Source organism: Eptatretus burgeri, chromosome 17 (genome assembly GCF_056783735.1).
Source record: "Eptatretus burgeri isolate ZD-2024b chromosome 17, Ebu_testis_v1, whole genome shotgun sequence".
NCBI lineage: Eukaryota > Metazoa > Chordata > Myxini > Myxiniformes > Myxinidae > Eptatretus > Eptatretus burgeri.
In genome coordinates, this window is record NC_140977.1 from 22629732 (window position 1) to 22650147 (window position 20416).

A 20416-nucleotide genomic window follows, 5' to 3' on the forward strand; every position below is an offset into this window, starting at 1 on the left:
TGGTCGCCTCTTACGACACACAGGGATATGGTACACCTATTCTAACCGGGGCATACACCGGGACCAGTACACTGGTACTCATTTCGCCGACCTCGGAAGGATGACAGGCTGAGTCAACCCCCTGGTGTTAATTCAGCAGCCAACGGGGCTTGAACTCAGGACCCTGGGATCCCAAGCCACCACCCTAACCACTAAGCCAACACCAGGCTCTGGATGTGGATTTGGAGCTGAACTAAAATTTGAATTGGCTTGTTCTTGTCACCAAAACCAACTCACCCACAAAATTTCGTCCAAATCCATCCACAATTTTTTGAGATTTTTGTTCACAAACAAACAAACAGACAGACAGACAGACAGACAGACAGACAGACAGACAGACAGACAGACAGACAGACAGGGGTAAAAAAACATAACCTCCATTCACTTTTCAGTGGCAGAGGTAATAAATAAATTAGAATGCAGCAAAGTCCAGAAAAAATAAATAAATCAATCAATAAAATATTCACCATGTTGCCTGATTTTGCATGTCCGATTCTCCACTGATTTACTTACCGCAGTGTAATTATGAAAAGTAGTCAATACAAATACACCACAATTCCATACGCAAGGGATACCGCGTGCACCGTCTGTACCATACGTTCCCTCAAGAAGAGATGAAAGGATTCCGTTGAGAGCCAGACGTTCACTCTGAGAGTGGAAGAAGCCAATAACCTGATGTTGGTTGACAACCAAGTAGATGCAATATGACCTCCGGAAAACAAGAGGGTGAAAAGAGCGGCGAGAGGAAGAACAGCAAAGCAGGGTCTTCGGACACATGAGCTGTTTCTGTCTGGTCCAGTTCCAGAATCATAGTCAAAGGTAGCCAGAAAGTGTCCACCTTCTCAGGTGTAAAAGACAGAGTCCGGGAGCAGTTGGGTACAGCTTTGGTAGGGTGGGTCCAGAGAGCGAGGGGTTTCGGACACGATATTTGGATGCAAACACAGAATTGAGCCATTTGGCCTTCTCACGAGGGGATTCTGCTGTGGTGCCATTTGAGGTGAGGAAAGGGATGGAGGAGGAGCATACACCAGAGACAGACTTAACAATGCACCCACAGGTATTAGAGGAGCGAGACAGTTTTGGAAGTTCAACCTTGAGGTTGGACAGATGTTTCGTGCCTCTGCTGACTCAATCAAAAGGGTCGTATTCGAGTCGGTGGACTTGATAATAAACCTGAAACAAACATGAGACGTGAGCCAGACATTTGTTGCGGGCTTTGTGGAATTATCTGAGATTGCCTTCCAGTGGGAGAATGCATGTTGTTTCAAGGCAACTGCTTCATAACAGGAATCAGTCAGTGTACCATGCGTGGGAGAATGGATATCTAACTGAAGATGAGATGGGATGAACCTTTGCATAAGGCAGAGCAGGTTTATTTGGAGGAATTGCTAGAATGAGTGAATATCAGGGGTGGTACACATAGGAGACCAGTCCTGAAGTGCAGTGGCTGCCTCCTACTCCCTGTCAGTTTGCCTGAGTGAAATGCAGACTCACTGCCACAGAGACTGTTCTCTGAGAATGGCGAGAGAGATGTTGATCAGATGAACCAATTGGAGCAGAGAAAATGCATGAGACACTGGCAGGGAAGTTTGTCAAAATCAAATACATCAGAGAGGACTTCCCATTGACAAAAATGTAGGTGCGAAGGTTTACAGATCGAGTCAATCCTGCTGGAGTCACAGAAGTCATTTGCTGAAGTGCCTTGTCTGGTGAGAGAGGTACCAACACCCAAATAACTGGCTTGGTGTCAATTGATTTGAAATCACAGAGAGAGAGAGAGAGAGAGAGAGAGAGAGAGAGAGAGAGAGGGAGAGAGAGAGAGAGAGAGAGAGAGAGAGAGAGAGAGAGAGAGAGAGAGAGAGAGAGAGAGAGAGAGAGAGAGAGAGAGAGAGAGAGATAGTTGGAAAAGTCACTGTTTGGAGGACGGTACAACATGCAGACAAGCACGGGATGAGAGTAGAAGAGAAGTCGCAGCCAGAGGTATTCCGAGGGTAATGAGAAATTGAATTATTGATTAGCAGTGTGACTCCACCACCAAGACGGTGTTCAGGTCGATCAAACGGGAGGAGTCAATAGCCAGGGAGAGACACCAATGAGTCAGGGACATTCTATGGGAGGAAGGATTCTGTTAAACAGATGATGTCTGGGTTATCGGTCGCAACCTGGATTGAGAGATCTGATCGGTTGTGGTGGAGGCCTGGGATGTTTGAAGTGCACACAGTTAGGGATCGGGGAAGAGAAGCAAAGAGAGGGGTTGGGGCAAAGCTGAGAGTGGGTGGGATGAGGGAGGAACAGATTGGGAGGAGGGGGAGATGGGGGGTGATACTGACACGGAGGGGATTGGCACCATGAATGGATGTGAAGGGGACTTGATTGTCATGTTCACACAACCTCTGCAAAATGGATTTCTCAGGTTTTGTTTTGAAGTGCATTTTAAAAATTATTATTGAGACATTTTAAAGGAAGAAAAACTTTCTATTCAGTGAAGATTCTGTTTGGGGATCTAGAAAAGGAGAAAGGTGAGAGCATGAAGCATTAACTGCACATGGCAGATCGAGTTCGGTTTTGAGCCGTGTTGTTGATGTGGGGGTCGGAGGGCGAGGGGGGGGTGGTTTTATGAGTGAGAGACTTTTGTGTTTTTCGGGGGGGCAAGGACAAAGGAGGGGGGAAAGATTAAGCTAAGGGATCAGAAGTAATAATGCTTTGGAGAAAAGGAGTGAAGTAGAAGCAAGTGTGGACAGCAACAGAGACAGAATCAACAACCTGACGAACCCGATCTTCCACGAGTGGGACGGACTTTACTCAGGACACAAATTCAATAATTCAACACAACAAGGTACAGTTTGGTCCAGAAAATTAGACGAAAACATGATCAGCAACACAGGAATAAAAAAATAAAACAGTAATACACAACGTATCTGGTACAGAAACCTTAGCTTTGTTGATCTGGAGGAAGGAACTCAGGAACCAGCAACACACAAGCAAACAGGAACCGGAAATTAAATTGGAATCCAGAATGCCGTCATAGCGCAAGCTAGTGTCCACTAAGAGAGATGGTGAGATGAGATCAAACTCGAATGGTGTGATGCACAACTCAATCTTAACTTAGAGAGTGATTACCAATAATTCAAAAAGAACACAATGACAAGATTACAAACAAGGAATACAATCCAAGAAAGTGTGGATTTTGACTTCGCACCCAACAAAACCTGGTCTCAGATGTTAAAGGAAATGTTCGACGATAAACACATTGTCATAAAGGAAACATCAGGTAGTTGATGTTTTGAGATTGTTACATAACTGAGATGCAGAACTTCCACAGTAAGTCATCCACAGATGGTTTAGGTGAGGGAAACATTGTGGAACTCGATCACAGGATATTGAATGGGTTGTGAGTGATATATCGCTCTGGTCTGGTCGCTCTGATGGTTACCATACCCAAGGAGTTGCTGTAGCTGTGTCCAATAAGCTGACTCCAATGATAATGAGGTAACACCGGTCAACGAGCGTATTATGAGATTAAGGATTCCTCACTCCTTAGGTGTCATTTCCCTGGTCTCTGTTTATGCTCCGACTGAGGCGAGTGATCTCACCGTGAAGGACACATTCTACGCCACACTCGAGTCTGTGGTTGATCAGTGCCCCAGACGAGATACACTTCTAGTCTTGGGGGATTTCAATGCATCGACTGGAACTGATAGGGATGGTTATGAGATGTGTGTTGGTCCCCATGGGTCAGGAACTATGAACCAGAATGGCACTAAGTTCCTTGACTTTGCAAGAAGTCATGGACTTAGGGTGGCTGGTTCATGGATTCAACGCCCACAAGCTCATCGCTGGACTTGGTATTCCAACGCTGGCGGTGTGGCAAAGGAGATTGACCATGTCCTCATTGACGGTCGTTGGAGGATGATCCAGAACTGCAGGGTCTACCGGAGTGCTCAGTTCCTCAATACTGACCACAGGCTTGTTGTAGCAACTCTAAAGCTGCACCTTAAATCCTGGAGAATGGTACCATCCCACCCTAGGCTGGATGTTGACAAGCTCAGGGATGAGAGAGTAGCTGAGGAGTTTGCGAACAGGCTGAGTGGACACTTGGGGGGTCTGGGTGCTTTGGGGGGTCCTGAAGAGTTGTGGAGCGCCTTCAAGACCACCGTCCTTGATGTTGCCGGTGGATGCCTTGGAGCTCACCGCAGGGCAAAGAAGAATTTTGTCTCTCAAGGGACACTGGATACCATTGACCAGAGTCGCAGGGCCAGGCTGAATGGCAGAGCTGAGCTGTTCAGGGAGCTGAGGCGTAAAACTGTACGTGCACTGAGGGTGGACAAGGAGGCCTATGTGCGAGGAATCTGTGAGGGGTAGAGCATCACCTGTGGACAGGTGATTCTCGTCCCGCTTACAGGGGAATTCGCGCATTACGTTCATCCAAGCCCATCCCTCGGAGCACTGCAGTTCGAGCAGAGAGTGGTAGGCTCTTGACAGAGGAGTCCGAAGTGAAGGCCCGCTGGGCCGGTTACTTTGAGCGGTTGTACCAGGCTGATCCCCCAGCTGTCGAGTTGGACGTCAAGGGTGTTACAATCCCTGTTGCTGACCCTCGAATCAACTGTGGTCCACCTTCGCTTGTGGAAACACGGGCTGCGGTGAACCAGTTGAAACGGGGCAAAGCTCCAGGGATCTGTGGCATCCATGCTGAACTTCTCAAGGCTGGTGGAAATGCTGCACTCGTGTCGTTGCATGCAGTTTTGTGCTCTGCCTGGGACACAGGTATCATCCCAACTGACTGGAAGAGGGGCCTTGTTGTCCCTCTCTGGAAAGGGAAGGGTGATCGCCAAGACTGCAACAACTACCGAGGGGTGACGCTGCTCTCAGTGCCGGGCAAGGTCTTTGCTCGGATAATTCTTGAGAGGGTTCGCCACCATCTGCTTGAGCACCAGCGTCCAGAGCAGTCAGGCTTTACACCAAAGAGGTCAACGATTGACCGTATCCTTGCACTTCGTGTCCTCACCGAACGCAGACGAGAGTTTCGGCAGGGGCTGCTTGCAGCCTATGTTGATCTCTGTAAAGCGTTCGATTCAGTGAATCAGGATGTCCTCTGGAGGATTATTGGTCTTCGTGGGGTGCCACCAAAACTGATCGATCTGATGTCTGAACTCTACTCTGGTACTGAGAGTGCTGTGAAGTGTGGTGGTACCATCTCTGACTTATTTCCAGTTGTTACTGGAGTTCGTCAGGGATGTGTACTTGCCCCCACACTTTTCAGCACATGTATGGACTGGATTTTAGGGAGGATGTCGGAGAGATCAAGTTGCGGTGCGTCATTTGGGAATGTCAAGATCTCGGACCTTGACTTTGCAGATGATGCAGTCATCTTTGCGGAGACTTTAGACATCCTCTTGGGGGCCCTCGAGGTGCTGAATGAGGAGTCGGAGCCGTTGGGATTACGGGTTTCTTGGGTCAAAACTAAGATCCAGGCTTTCGGTGACATCTTGGATGCTGCTGTCCTGTCTGTCTGTTTGTGGTGAGGATGTTGAGGTCGTGGAGAGATTCACTTACCTTGGCAGTGATATTCATGTCTCTGCTGGCTGCGAGTCAGAGGTCAATAGACGTCTGGGTCGGGCCTGGGGAGTCATGGATTCACTGGATCATGGGGTGTGGCGCTGCCGGTACCTGTGCGGGAGGACGAAAGTCCGAGTCTTCAGGTCCTTGGTACTTCCAGTCTTGCTCTATGGGTGCGAGACTTGGACTCTGACCAAGGATCTGAGACGGAGACTTAATTCCTTTGGTACCAGGTCTCCGGAGAATCCTTGGCTATCGCTGGTCGGATTTTGTGTCCAACGAGCGGTTGCTGAGAGAGACTCGGATGAGATTTGTCACCTGCATAGTCCGTGAGCGTCAGTTGCGGCTGTATGGACATGTGGCTCGTTTTCCTGACGCTGATCCTGCTCACCAGATTCTCTCAGTGAGGGAGTCTCATGAGTGGAGGAGGCCAGTGGGCCGACCACGTGCCTCATGGTTGCAGCAGGTTGACCAGCATCTCAGGGAGATGGGGATGGGCCTGGCATCTGCCTGGGGGATGGCCAGACAGAGGCCCCTGGAGTACCGGCGGAAAGTGGACGCAGCAACGCGCTGTTCTGGCACATGCTCCCATACCTGACCTGAGTGATATATACGGTGTGTTGCAACAATCTTGAATACACCTCTCATTTCATATGTTTAGAGAGTCATGAACTTGTCTTTCAAACCTGTCAAATCCAAGTCATCTCAGTTGTTTTGCTATTTCCAAAGTGTGTATTAGTGAAACTGAAACTTTTCCAAAGTTGACTTAATGTGTCTAATCAATCCTGAGTAAAAGCCACAAATACAAAGTACAGAAAGCATTCTGGGGATATTATAATCAACTAATATCTCTGTCTCATGAAGATAAACAAGCTCACTTGGTTGAATTAATGTCATTCCCCAGAGTTTGGAACGAAATCATTTCATCATTAAAAACAAGTATAAACAGTGTGATACGTGTTCTCCATGAATCTTGACTTACCCTCGAGCGGCTGAGCAGCTTTTCTGGACCCCCTTGGGGGAGGATCACATGGTTCCTGCTTTACACGCTCATTGCTCAAAGCATCTTGGGAAGTCTGAAAACATCTTTGGAAAGTTTCCATCGTCCCCAGATGAGGTTCACCTGCAAACCATTCAACAATTTGTTTCTTACTCAGGAAAGCATTTGTGTTATTAGACCAATCACTGAAAATTGTCATCTTTAGCTTGCTTGTTCGAAGAACAGAGAGCTATAGCGATACCCCCGGCGTGAGCGTCAGCGTGAGCATGAAAATGTTAAAGTTTTTGGTGCAAGTTATTTAGAAGCTTGCCATTCATTAATATGTGAACTCGGATGCTGATATTTGGCAGGGAGGTTCCTTTGGGCTATATTATTGATGTAGTGAAGTTGAAATTTAAAAATAATTTCAAATGTTTTAAATTTTTGACCTGTTTTGAACTTAACTTTTTTGTAGCACATCAACGATAAAGTTTTTGGTGCAAGTTATTTAGAAGCTTGCCATTCATTTAGTATGTGTACTAGGATGCTGATATTTGGCATGGAGGTTCCTTTTGGGTATACTATCGATGTAGTGAAGTTGAAATTAAAAAATAATTCAATTTGTTTTTAATTTTTGACCTGTTTTGAACTTAACTTTTTTGTAGCACATCAACGTTAAAGTTTTTGGTGCAAGTTATTTAGAAGCTTGCCATTCATTAATATGTGTACTAGGATGCTGATATTTGGCATGGAGGTTCTTTTGGGGTATATTATTGATGTAGTGAAGTTGAAATTTAAAAATAATTTCAAATGTTTTAAATTTTTGACCTGTTTTGAACTTAACTTTTTTGTAGCACATCAACGATAAAGTTTTTGGTGCAAGTTATTTAGAAGCTTGCCATTCATTTAACATGTGTACTAGGATGCTGATATTTGGCATGGAGGTTCCTTTTGGGTATACTATCGATGTAGTGAAGTTGAAATTAAAAAATAATTCAATTTTTTTTTAATTTTTGACCTGTTTTGAACTTAACTTTTTTGAAGCACATCAACGTTAAAGTTTTTGGTGCAAGTTATTTAGAAGCTTGCCATTCATTTAATATGTGTACTAGGATGCTGATATTTGGCATGGAGGTTCCTTTGGGGTATATTATTGATGTCGTGAAGTTGAAATTTAAAAATAATTTCAAATGTTTTAAATTTTTGACCTGTTTTGAACTTAACTTTTTTGTAGCACATCAATGTTAAAGTTTTTTCCTTTCTAATATTTTTATCTACCACACTATTTTTTTACTAATTACAATATACAAATACATATATTGCTTTAAAATTATTTGGATCAGACTTCACTGCAATGCTTTATAAAAAATATTATTGGACTAGTCTTTTAAAAACGATAAATGTACAAACAGGCGAGCATTGGGTGGCTTTGACACCAACTCTCTGGTTATTATTATTATTATTATTATTATTATATTATTATTATTATTATTGTTGTTCTTAAGTCCTTTTGACAAGCGAGGAGGAATCATCAATGAACTCACGAGTACTCCACCTTCACTTCTACAATCTATAATATAAAAGGAGCTCGGTGTCGGTGAGCCTGCGTGTGATGTCCGATAGGGGATACCGCTAAACAAGTAATAACAGTGCCCCCCCCCGCCCCGACACAATCTACAGCACAGAATGCACGTACGTACACACCATAGAATGCATACATACATATACGTACACGTATCATATAACGTGCTGCACATACATGCATGCAATGATGATGAGTTTTCTCTGAATGATGATGAGTTTTCTCATATCAACTAAAAAAGTTTGGTGTTGACTTAGTGGTTCGAGTGTCTGGCTTTGGGATATTAAGGGTCCTGAGTTTGAGTCCCGTGGGCCACTGAATTAACACCAACTGGGGTTGACTCAGCCAGTCATCCTTCTGAGGTCGGCGAAATGAGTACCAGCGTGCTGGTCGAGGGGCACAGCATCGGCGGCAGAGTCGTGCCCCAACAAAAGGACAGCTACTCGGCAGCCAAGCTGCATACTCAAAAAGAAAAATATAGATTAGATTCAGAAAACGCTTGCGATATTCAATATTCAATTTTATTCATACTAGTGCGGGCCCGTACGTGCGTGGCCGTACGTGTGTGGCCGTACGTGAAAAAAAAATGAATTGTGACGTCATAGCACCGTGTCCTGTCATTGGTTGGTAAATAAATGGCCATAACTTGGGAACCACTTGTCCGATTAATATCAAACCTTGAAAAGGCACATCCTCAGGGCCCCAGCAATATACCTGGGAAGTTTCAATTAGATCGGACCAGTGGTTGTCGAGAAACAGCGGTCACAGACAGACAGACATACAGAGATTGCTGGAATTATAGATCTGATAACAGTAATACATCATCCTATCAAACAGTATCTCTGCTTATACACCGCCTTTTATTGTCCCGACTCGTTATCCTCGGTTGGAGCGATCCTGGACCTGCAGTCCATGGGAGAAACGTTTGGACAGACACTCGTGGATCCCGGAGGGTTCTTTCTGTGCTCCTCACCGAAGAGATCTTGGTCCATGGCGCACGGTACAGTACAGTGGAGTAAACTTAAAGTACAGTAAAGTACAGTACAGTCGAGTGAAGTGTACAGTGGAGTCGAGTACAGTGTAGTACAAACAACAACGTGCGAGTAAAGACAATGCGCTCGAGCTTATCCCTGTAAATAGTTAATTCACCAATTCCAACCCGCAGATTCGCCGCGGATCGAGGATTTCGTTTAAAAAATAATATATTCGGGTTTTGTTTAAAAACTAAAAACAAACAAGAAATCCCTGATCGAACCGCAATCAAGAACCCACGGCTCGTCCTTCAACCTTGAACACTAAAACGGGACAATCAAAGCTTTCCGACTACATCTTCATTTGAAAAGTCAATGTCGAGGCTCCTGAAACAGAAGGTATTTATTAATTAATTTATTTATAAACAACAGGGTCAGGGACAATCTTGGTTGGTCAGTTCTCACTAACTGTCGCATCTTTTCTGAGTTTTTAAGTGATCCAGGAAATGGTCTTGCCTCACGCCAGTTGTGTAGATCCAGTGGACTGGATCTGGACGCTGGGTCGGCAGTCGTCGCAAGGGGCCACATGTGAACCAATGGATGGTTTCACGGTCCCAAAGTTCGAGACATCCACTCCGGTGGTCTGGAGCTTCAGTCTGCTGCTTCTGCGCCGTGGTGGTCATCACCTGAAACGCGCTGGGGTATGAAGGAAAGGAAGAGGAGGGAGGACAATGGACCAGGGCCTTACAACCCTGGGACAGGAGGCATTGAGCTGGCAAAGTGGAATGGCACAAAAAATTGAATGTTGGATCATTTTGCTCAATAAAATAAATGAAAAAGTAGATTTCTTTTTCATGCTATTTCTTAAATCAGGTTCTCTTTATCTTTTATTAAGACGTAGATGAAGATTTGATCGAATTTTAGGTCAAATGTATGCAGAAATGCAGAAAATTCTAAAGGGTTCACAAACTTTTTCTCACCACTGTACATGATATGGAAATCGTCTTCAAATTTCAAGTCAATCAGATAAAAACAGGATTTTGGAAATCTGTTGAAGTTGTTATCCTTTGGCCTATGTTGACCTAAAAACAATAAGCTTCTTTCTTATAACGAACTCTACCAGGTGATGAAATTTCAAGAAGATCGCCTTGAAATTGTGACCTGTCAGCAGTTGACAGACAAACAAACAGATAAACAGAATACCAAAGTCAACTGACCAATATGCTGGACTTGAACATCTTCAATTTTGCAGGTAACAAACGAACAAATGAAAAATCACTCATGGAGTGACAATTGGCAAAACAGAACAAAGTGGAATGGCACTCAGTAGAGCACCTACCTCCGCCAGGCTGAACAGTTTACGTTTTGTATCCCACTGATGGGCTGGATCTGAACCAAAACCAAATCCGCTTGTTCTAGTCACCTAACCAACTCATCCACAACTTTTTGGGATATAATGACAAACATATATATATATATATATATATATATATATATATATATATATATATATATATAATGTGTGTGTGTGTGTGTGTGTGTGTGTGTGTGTGTGTGTGTGTGTGTGTGTGTGTGTGTGTGTGTGTGTGTGTGTGTGTGTGTGTGTGTGTGTGTGTGTGTGTGTGTGTGTGTGTGTGTGTGTTTCGTTTTTGGCCTGATCTCTCAATTTTAGAAATTGGGCCTATGTTAACGTTTTGACTTTAAAAATAATTGGTGGTTGAATTCAGTGACCTGATATGCAAATCCTGTTCAAATTTCGTCAATCGGATGAAAATTGAGGATTTTAGAAATCGCACCTAAGCTGTTGACCTTTGGCCTCTGTTGACCTTTTCGCACATGCTGACCTAAAAAAAAAACTGGTGGTTGTATTCAGTGAGCTGATATACAAATCCTGTTGAAATTTCAAGTCATTCGGATGAAAATTGAGGATTTTAGAAAATTTGCCCAAATTGGCCTTTTGGCCAATGTTTGCCTCAAAAATATCAGGTGGTTGACTTCAGTGACCAGATATGTAAATGCTCTTCAAAAGTCTAGTCAATTGATTGAAAATTTACAATTTTAGAAAATTTGGCCCAAATTGGCCTATTTTTGACCTTTTGGCCTATGTTCACCTCAAAATCAATAGGTGGTTTTATTCAGTGACCTGATATGCAAATGCTCTTCAAATTTCAAGTTATTCGGATTAAAATTGAAGATTTTTGAAATTTGGCCGATATTGACCTTTTGATCGATGTTGGCCTTTTGGTCTATCAATGGTGACCTTAAAAATAATTGGTGGTTGAATTCAGTGACCTGATATGCAAATCCTGTTCAAATTTCAAGTCAATCGGATGAAAATTGAGGATTTTAGAAATCGCACCTAAGTTGTTGACCTTTGGCCTCTGTTGACCTTTTCGCACATGCTGACCTAAACAAAAACTGGTGGTTGTATTCAGTGACCTGATATGCAAATGCTCTCCAAATTTCAAGTTATTCGGATTAAAATTGATTTTTGAAATTTGGCCTATATTGACCTTTTGACCTATGTTGGCCTTTTAGTCTATCTATGGTGACCTTAAAATAATTGGTGGTTGAATTCAGTGACTTGATATGCAAATCCTGTTCAAATTTCGTCAATCGGATGAAAATTGAGGATTTTAGAAATCGCACATAAGTTGTTGACCTTTGGCCTCTGTTGACCTTTTCGCACATGCTGACCTAAAAAAAAAAAACTGATGGTTGTATTCAGTGAGCTGATATGAAAATCCTGTTCAAAGTTCAAGTCAATTGGATGGAAATTGACAATTTTAGAAATTTGACTCATGTTGACCTTTTGGCTGACGTTGATCTCAAAAGTAATGTGGTTGAATTCAGCGACCTGATGTGCAAATCCTGTTCAAATTTCAAGTCAATCCGATGAAATTTGAGGATTTTAGAAAATTTGGCTCAAATTGGCCTAATTAGACCTTTTCGGTCGACCAAATTTTATGAAACTTCAATGTGGGACCACCGCAGGGTCGGTGACGTTAATCTCTGAAAGTTTCAGAACGGTCGGTTGAGCGGTTTGGGTTGGAGGCGAGGGAAGAAACACACACACACACACACACACACACACACACACACACACACACACACACACACACACACACACACACACACAAACGGAGGTGATCAACATATCAAAAAAAATTTTTGCCAAGTAACAAGCAGACAGAAAGGGACAGACAGACAGACACACAAAACACGATGAAAACAACCTCTATCCACCTTCAGTGGAGGAGGTAAAAATAATTTGAGGAAGACGCTGGTTTTGTGGAAAACGTGACGAGAAGAATTGATGACAGTGTGGATAAGTAGCTATTTGCATTCACAGCCATTTGTCAGATCCACAATGATACCCGGTCTTTGCCTCAACTCCCACAGCCTCCATGTCCAGAAGACAAGCCAGAAGGTCCCATAAAATTGCCAAACACCTTGTACAATTCTCTTGCAAGGGTAAATTGGGTGTAATTGGAATACCAAAACAGAGATAAAAGACAATGATGTCAATTCCAATTACCCGTTCACCAAGTGACAGCCATACCCTTTCCTGGGTAGACCACAAAGCAAAGCTGGCATCCAAAACCAGTCGGAGACTGGGAGTACTCTATCATCCGAACTCTTTCCTTGGAAAATCAGAACTACTCCTTTTACAAGGCCTTTGTCCGTAGTTCAATGGAGTACTGCTCTCTGCTTTGGGGTGAGCTGGCACCCCAGCATTATGTGTCTCTCCTGAATTCCGTGTAATGTAAATTTCTCAAAATTATTGGAATCTACTGTGATGAGACCAAAGCACAAGGTTTGCTGCTCTCGTATCACAGGCAGGTCGGTGGTCTCTCCATTTTCTGTCATCTATTCTCAAACATAGCTACCTCTGCTCTCAGTCTAACGACCCTCCTTATTTACCCCTGGATGTAGACATTCTTCCAGAAAGCCAATACTGGTTACGCCTCCAAAATCCAAGCTGACTGCACACTTCAACTCTTTTATTCCTTGTTTCTCCCATCTGTGGAATCGGCTGCTCCGTCTCACTTTTCCCTCCAGGCTTCCATCAAGCAGTGCAATGCCATCTCTTGTCATCCTCAATTCTGACCACTGATCTTGATTACCCTCGCAATTAACCTTTCTTTAGACAACCATCTTAATTGCTAGTTTCAGGGTTTCTTCCCACACTCCACCACCCCCCTCACCAACCTGCCCCTCTCTCTCTCCTTATCACAAGATTAATAAGGTACAACATCTCTCATGGTAATGGTTCCTAATATCCATATTTTATTTGGTTGGGGTCACAACGACTACAATAACCACAAACATTTCTCATCATCTCTCCAAGTCCATGATCGGGCAGGATACATGGCAGAGGCATCACCACCAGAAGACACACAGACGCTGAGCCAACTCAAACACAGTCTGCAAAACGACCAAGTACTGGTTGACAATCCATTACACCAGCTTCAAATATGGATAACAAGTAGGAAAACGGATGCACCTGTCACTATGTTTTCAGTACACAATAAAACTGTTGATATTGAATTCCAAGACAGGATTGAAAGCAGAAGAAACAGACCTGGCTTGGAAAAACACGAACTCGAGAGTACATAGCAAACTTTACCATGTGTTGTGTTGGAAAAAAAGGACATGTGAAGGGTCTTTTCAACGGTTGTTTTGGTGTCCAAGCAAGATCAAAATTATCTTTCTTCATGAACGTTGGAAAACAGGCGCAATGGCAATGATATGAAGCCGATGATTCAAAAGGAACAGTCTAAAACTGAGCCCCCTGCCATCCCTTCTCGGAGAAACTGACGATGTTGGAATGATCTGAGAGAAAGATGCACACAGAAAAACATCTTTTGGATGAAGTTAACTCTGTCGGTGCATTGCTAGGCGACACAATTTTATCTGAATCTCGCTGGTAAGCCACCCTCACAGCACGCGGAAAATCTGATTGGTCGAGACGCCAAATAATTTAACCCAAGCACTGCTAAACTGAAGGTTTTTGGAAGTATAAACCAGGTGAGTTGTGTTCTGCAGTGTTCAAATATATCATTCAATTGAAACTAGAAAGAGCAATCAGAGATAGCAGACCCTCACCAGGACTTGCTTTGTGTGGTGTATTTTGTGGCAAATAAATGGAAGGATATACTGAATGAAAGATCATTGATTGCAAATAAGAGGTCTAAATGATCTTGTTGTAAAGGTCAAAGGTTTGAAAAGTTCGAAAGGTCAAATGGCCTTAAAGTGTAAAGGTCGAAAGGGTCTAACAACATCTAAAAATGGTCTAAAGGTAAAAGGGGTCAAGAGAGTATTAAAAGGTATGAAGGTCTAAAGACCGAAAGAGTAAAAAAGTCAAAGTGGTCTTGAGGGTCTTAGTGCTTCTGAAGGGTCTAATCAGATCCAAAGGGGTTTACAGGGGCTAATCGGATCCAAAGGGGTCTACAGGGCATTCTAAAGGGTCTTAAGGGCCATTGAGGTCTTGGGGTTTGAAACGGTCATAAGGGTCTTGAAGGTCTTAGGGTTGTATGGGATTTTCAGGGGTCTCAAGGTATATAGAGTTTTAATGTAATTCTCCAACAATTTTTATCGTAGCCAAGTCTGGAGACGGCGATGGTTCACGATCAATGTACACGGTTCGCCTTTTTATTTTTTGACCGTCGAGGGGACGCCACGGGCAAACTGGCGGGAATCGGGAAAAAGGTAAATGATGAAAGTTGTAGTACTCGAAGAGCACTACTTGCATACCAACTTTCATTCGAAACAGTTGAAAAACAGCTCGATGCCCAATTTGTTGATTTTTTTGACATTTTCTAAGTTCGTGACCTTGTGACCTTGACCTTGGGATGAAAATGAAAAATCAAATTCCATGGGGCTATGCAGGTGCCATTGGGCTAACCAAATACTGAAACCCCTGCCAGATTCGACAAACCCCCTCAGAGAAGATGCAACTTGAAACCAGTTACCCTCTAAAAACACGTTTTTTGGGCGTGGCTCCGCCCATAATGGGCGCAGCACGCCCATTCTCCGGAAAACACAACTAGATCATGATACAAACCTCCCACCCTAATTTTATCAGGATCGGATCAAAACCCACGGAGCTATGCTCGGGACAGACAGACAGACAGCCAGACACACACCCATAACGAATATAGTGGTCACTTACTGACTCGTGAACCAATACCTTTACCAAGTACCATTTTGGGTCATGCAGCAAATGCGATTCCAAATTTTGGGTCAGGGACAAAAAGTTTGGGAACCACTGGTCAAAAGGGTTTTTAAATGTCTCAAAAGTGTCTAAATGTCAAAGGGATCTAAAGGGTATTAAAATGTCTGAAAGGTGTGAAGGTCAAAACGTCTAAAGGGCAGAAAGGAGTACAAGGGGTCTTAAGAATCTTCGGGGGTTCTATGGAGTCTAATAGGATCTAAATGGTCCATAACAGTTGGAATACCTGTGCAGATGACTGAAAGAATAACGTATCGTGAATATGGAAAAGTTCATTCTCTGCTCGGATAATCGTTGAAATGTGACTCTCGGTCAAAGCTATCAAGGTCATGGTCATCAAACAAACATCTTAACCCATGAACAAAGTCCATTGTCCCACACCAGCGTCCTTTACAAACAACGTGCTTCAAGGCATGTCCTGGTATTCTGTTTGTAGTGCTGGGTTACATGACCTCTTCATAGAAGCAGGCATTCTTGAATAGGGTTCAGTTGTGGTGTACTCCACTGTGAAAGAGTTAAAACAAGACTGAGAAACAGAATCAAGCAACACATGTTATTTTATGGGTTTTATTAATTTCTCAACATTTCCATATATGGAATAAACTCAAGGAATGTTGTGATCTAATTACAGAGGTAGTGAAGCAGAAGAAGCTGAAGGACAGAAGGAAGGCAACAATGTAGAAAATGTCAGGTCGTCCAAACCAGTCCAACAGCCAATGGTACAACAGCAAGAGACCATTTTATGTAGATAGACTCTTCTTCGTAACTTGAAGAATCTGAAAATGTTTGTGAAACTGAAGAAGATTCCTCAGAGTGTGAGCAGGACTCCGAGTGGGTGTCACAATGGGATTAAACAAAGTGCAGTATCCAATCCGATTACACTTCTCCGATGCCAAACCTTTTAAATCGAACTTTTCAAATCAGAAACTTTTCATAGTTGATTGTGTTTGTTGGTATGACACAGACAGCCGTAAAAAAAAAAATGAATTAGTTGATTGATTTTTTTTGTGCACTTGGTTAAGCTCCATCAAACCACCTCCTCCCTCTCGTCTCAGGAAGTACAACCTCAGAATGCATTGGTTTTTGTCGAACATCTTGAATTAGGTGATTTTGGGAGCATTTTAAAGACTGCTTGATTTATTCTCCCTTCTCGTATCTTCAACTGTTTATTTGGTGAAGATGTGATCTTTCCTTGGGTGATATCAATTCAATTTCCTCCAATTTATTGGCCAGCTCATCTTCAAGCCGATGATGTTCATTGGCAATCTCCTCTTTCTCTTCTTCAGTCTGTTGTCCATTATTTTTCTCGTCATTGTAATCTATCTTTGTTGCTATTAATTGTTTTGTTTGCAAAGGTGCTATTTGAACCGAGTTAATCACTTTGAGTTCATCTTTCTCTACGGGTGCTGCTGCAGCATTTCATTCGTCGTTCTCTGGTCCTGTTGTGGAGGTTGCAGTTTTGTTTCTTGATTCAATTCTCCAATGTGTTGCTCAATTTCTGTTTCTGTTATTGTGATTAAATTTGAAGTCTCTTCTGTTTCGGTGTTCCTCTCTTGTTCTATTTTCTGTGTAACATCAGTAAGTTCTGTTGGTTGTTCCTTTTCTTTGGGAGTTTGTACTTTGGGCATCTCATCCCAAACGTATGTCCATCTACTTCTATCCTGTGTGTGTTATTTGATGTTTGCATAAACGTGATGAGTCAGCGAACACTTTGCAGCAAAGGGAACACTTGTGCGGCTTCTCTCGTGAATGTATTCCTTGATGAATTTTCAAAGTTTGCGAAAGTCTGAAGCCCTTACGACACACAGAACACTTGTAAAGTTTCTCTCCCGTGTGAATCAATTCATGTCTTTTCATTGAAAAGGAAGTTGTAAAATCCTTGGTGCACACAGAGCACTGGTACAGCTTTTTACCCGTGTGTTTTCTTTGATGAGCTTTCAAAGATGATAAAGTGATACACACCTTGCTGCAAACAGAGCACTTGTGTGGTCTTCTTTCACTGTGCATTTTCTTATGTTCATAGAATTGTGCGGAATGATCAAAAACCTTATTGCAAATTAAACACTTGTACGGCTTCTCTCGGTGTATTCTTTGATGTTTGTATAAACTCGATGAGCGACCAAACGCTTTACAGCAAAGGGAACACTTGTGGGGCTTCTCTCCCGTGTGTATCCTTTGATGATTCTTCAAAGTTCTTGAACGTCTAAAGACCTTAAGACACACAGAACACTTGTACGGCTTCTCGCCGGTGTGTATTCTTTGATGTTCGTGTAAGCTTGATAAGCGAGTCAAGGCTTTGCAGCAAAAGGAACACTTGTAAGGCTTCTCAACCAAATGGATTCTTTGATGCATTTTCAATTCTGACATAAAACTGAACGACTTGTTGCACACAGAGCACTTGTAAGACTTCTCACCTGCATGCATTCTTTGATGTTCGTTAAACTTTCTCGATTGAGCAAAGGCTTCAGGACACAAAGAACACTTGTACGGCTTCTCACCTGTGTGTATTCTTTGATGTTCGTATAAGCTTGATGGGCGAGTAAAGGCTTTGCAGCAAAAAGAACACTTGTAAGGCTTCTCAAACAAATGGATTCTTTTATGTGTTTTCAATTCTGACATAAAACTGAACGACTTGTTGCACACAGTGCACTTGTAAGGCTTCTCACCTGCATGCATTCTTTGATGTTCGTTAAACTTTTTCGATCGAGCAAAGGCTTCAGGACACAAAGAACACCTGTACTGCTTCTCACCTGTGTGTGTTTTTTGATGAAGATTTAAAGATGATAATGTGGGAAATGATGCATCACACACCGAACACTTGTGTGGTCTTTCACTTCCTTCGGTATTCCTGAGGGTCTCTGTACAACGTTTACAATTGCGGTTGTAAGACACGATGCTAAATTTGTCCTTTTCTTGACAAACGGTCTGAGTTTTGTGCGGATTGAAAACATCCAGGTCGAACAACTGGAGACAGTTGGAACAGGAAACTGGTTGAATTTGTTTTTCTGCGAAGACAAGTCAAAAAAATTAGATAAATAGTCAAAATACCTTTGAAAAATATAGCATGATTGACAACTATTTCACAAAATCAGATTTGAGGAAACACAAACTACATTATCAGATGTCATCCGTCCGACGAAAGGTCAACAACTGAAATGTCAGCTCCTCCTTGCTTTTCACGGCAGTTATCAAAACTCAACAAACGTTCTGTATAATTCAGAATGCATCGTTCTACTCGTACACCGACACACAATGATTTTCAAAGCTCTGACTTCTCCACTTTCCAGAAAGGAGAGGTGAAACAACTTGAGGGAGAAGAAGAATTTACAGTGCTCTGAAAAGGTTTTTTGACAGTGAGAATAACCAAAGGGAAGACAAGCCAGTTGTAGAATTCACAACATACTTGCACCTCCCTCTGGAAACTCACATATAAATTTAGTCTCTCACGGACACCCCACCGGGGATAGTGAGACCAACAGAGCTCTCAAGACAGCAGCACTTATTTGAAGGGTTAATCCACAAAGTAAATATATGAGAGTTAGTTTATCCTTTCAGAGAGGAACTGTGAGTACCTGCATTAAAAAGTCACGGATCAGGTGTGGGAGTTGTTTCTGATCTTCTGTAGGTTATCTACGAGAGATATAACCACTGTCTTTTAGTCAAGTGGATAAAGTATGTTCATCTGCCTGATGGTAAGAAAGGTTTCCAGAGAAATCGTCAAGTCAAAACAGAAATCAACAATGGAATCGAGAATTCCATTATACCGTAAGCGAGTGTCCAATGCGAGAGATAGTGAGATGAGATCAAACTCGAATGATGTGATGCACAACTCAATCTTAACTCAGAGAGTGACTACCAATAATTCAAAAGAACACAATAATAAGATTACAAACAAGCAACACAATCCAAGAAAGTGTGGATTTTCACTTCCCACCCAACAAAGCCTGGTCTCAGATGTTAAAGGAAATGTTCTAGGTTTAACACATTGTCATAAAGGAAACATCAGGTAGTTGATGTTTTGAGATTGTTACATAACTGAGATGCAGAACTTCCACAGTAAGTCATGCAGATGGTGTCGGCGAGGGAAACACTGTGTAACTCGATCACAGCATTTTGAATGGGTTGGGAGTGAGATATATGGTGTAATGCAACAATCTTGAATACACCTCTCATTACCTTCGCAAACTTTGTTGCGAAGGTTATGTTTTGATCGCTGTGTATTTATTTATTTATTTATTTATTTGTGAATATGTGTGTTTGTTTGTTTGTTTGTTTGTTATTCGCATAACTCCAAAAGTATTGAACTGAATCGCAGCAAATTTGGTGGGATGATTGGTTATTATCCCAGGACCATTTGATTAGATTTTGGGAGCAATCGGGTCAAAGGTCAAGGTCATGAAAAGGTCAAAATCGTCTTTTTACCATAGCGCGGTCAATTTGTATCCAATTTGCATGCAACTAATGCCAAAATGTTCAGAATTCACTGCCCCATCTTGTGATATGTGACATGACACAATGACGTAATAACTCTTATTAGCGGTTGGGAGTCAAAGGTCAGGGGGGGGGGGTCACGACATTGCAAAATGTGCGGTTTTAGTCATAACACGGTCAATTCTTATCCGATTTGCATGAAACCAACACCAAAATGTTGACTGTTCTGTGCCCCACACTCTAATACCAATTACAAAATTAAGAGTTCAAAGGTCAAGGTAATGAAAAGGTCAAAATCGTCATTTTGCCATAGTGCGGTCGATTTTTATCCAATTTGCATGCAACCAATGCTAAAATGTTGTGAATTCAATGCCCAATCTTGTGATACACGATATGACACAATGACGTCATTACCTTTGTTAGCGGTTTGGGTCAAAGGTCGGGGGGTCAATGACCTTTATTATCATAACGCGGTCAATTCTTATACAATTTGCATGTAAGTAGATTCAAAATGTTAAGAATTCAATTCCCTATCCTGTGATGTGTAATATTTGATTTCTTATCATGTGACCAGTTGTCATCAGATTGACTTGACACCGACACCCAAAAAGGTCAGGGAGTTC

At 42.5% G+C, this 20416-nt stretch overlaps 1 protein-coding gene across 1 annotated transcript in view; it reads right to left on the bottom strand.

Moving 5' to 3' along the window:
* Positions 1-20416, bottom strand: part of LOC147009537 (uncharacterized) — a 43188-nt gene that overhangs the window by 12095 nt on the left and 10677 nt on the right. Inside the window, exons 5-8 of the mRNA XM_085861196.1 lie at positions 17024-18367; positions 9644-9899; positions 9130-9281; positions 6578-6718 (exon numbers count right to left, since the gene is read on the bottom strand). Coding sequence (XP_085717322.1) covers positions 6578-6718; positions 9130-9281; positions 9644-9899; positions 17024-18367 — 1893 coding nt within the window. The remainder of the gene's footprint in view (positions 1-6577; positions 6719-9129; positions 9282-9643; positions 9900-17023; positions 18368-20416) is intronic.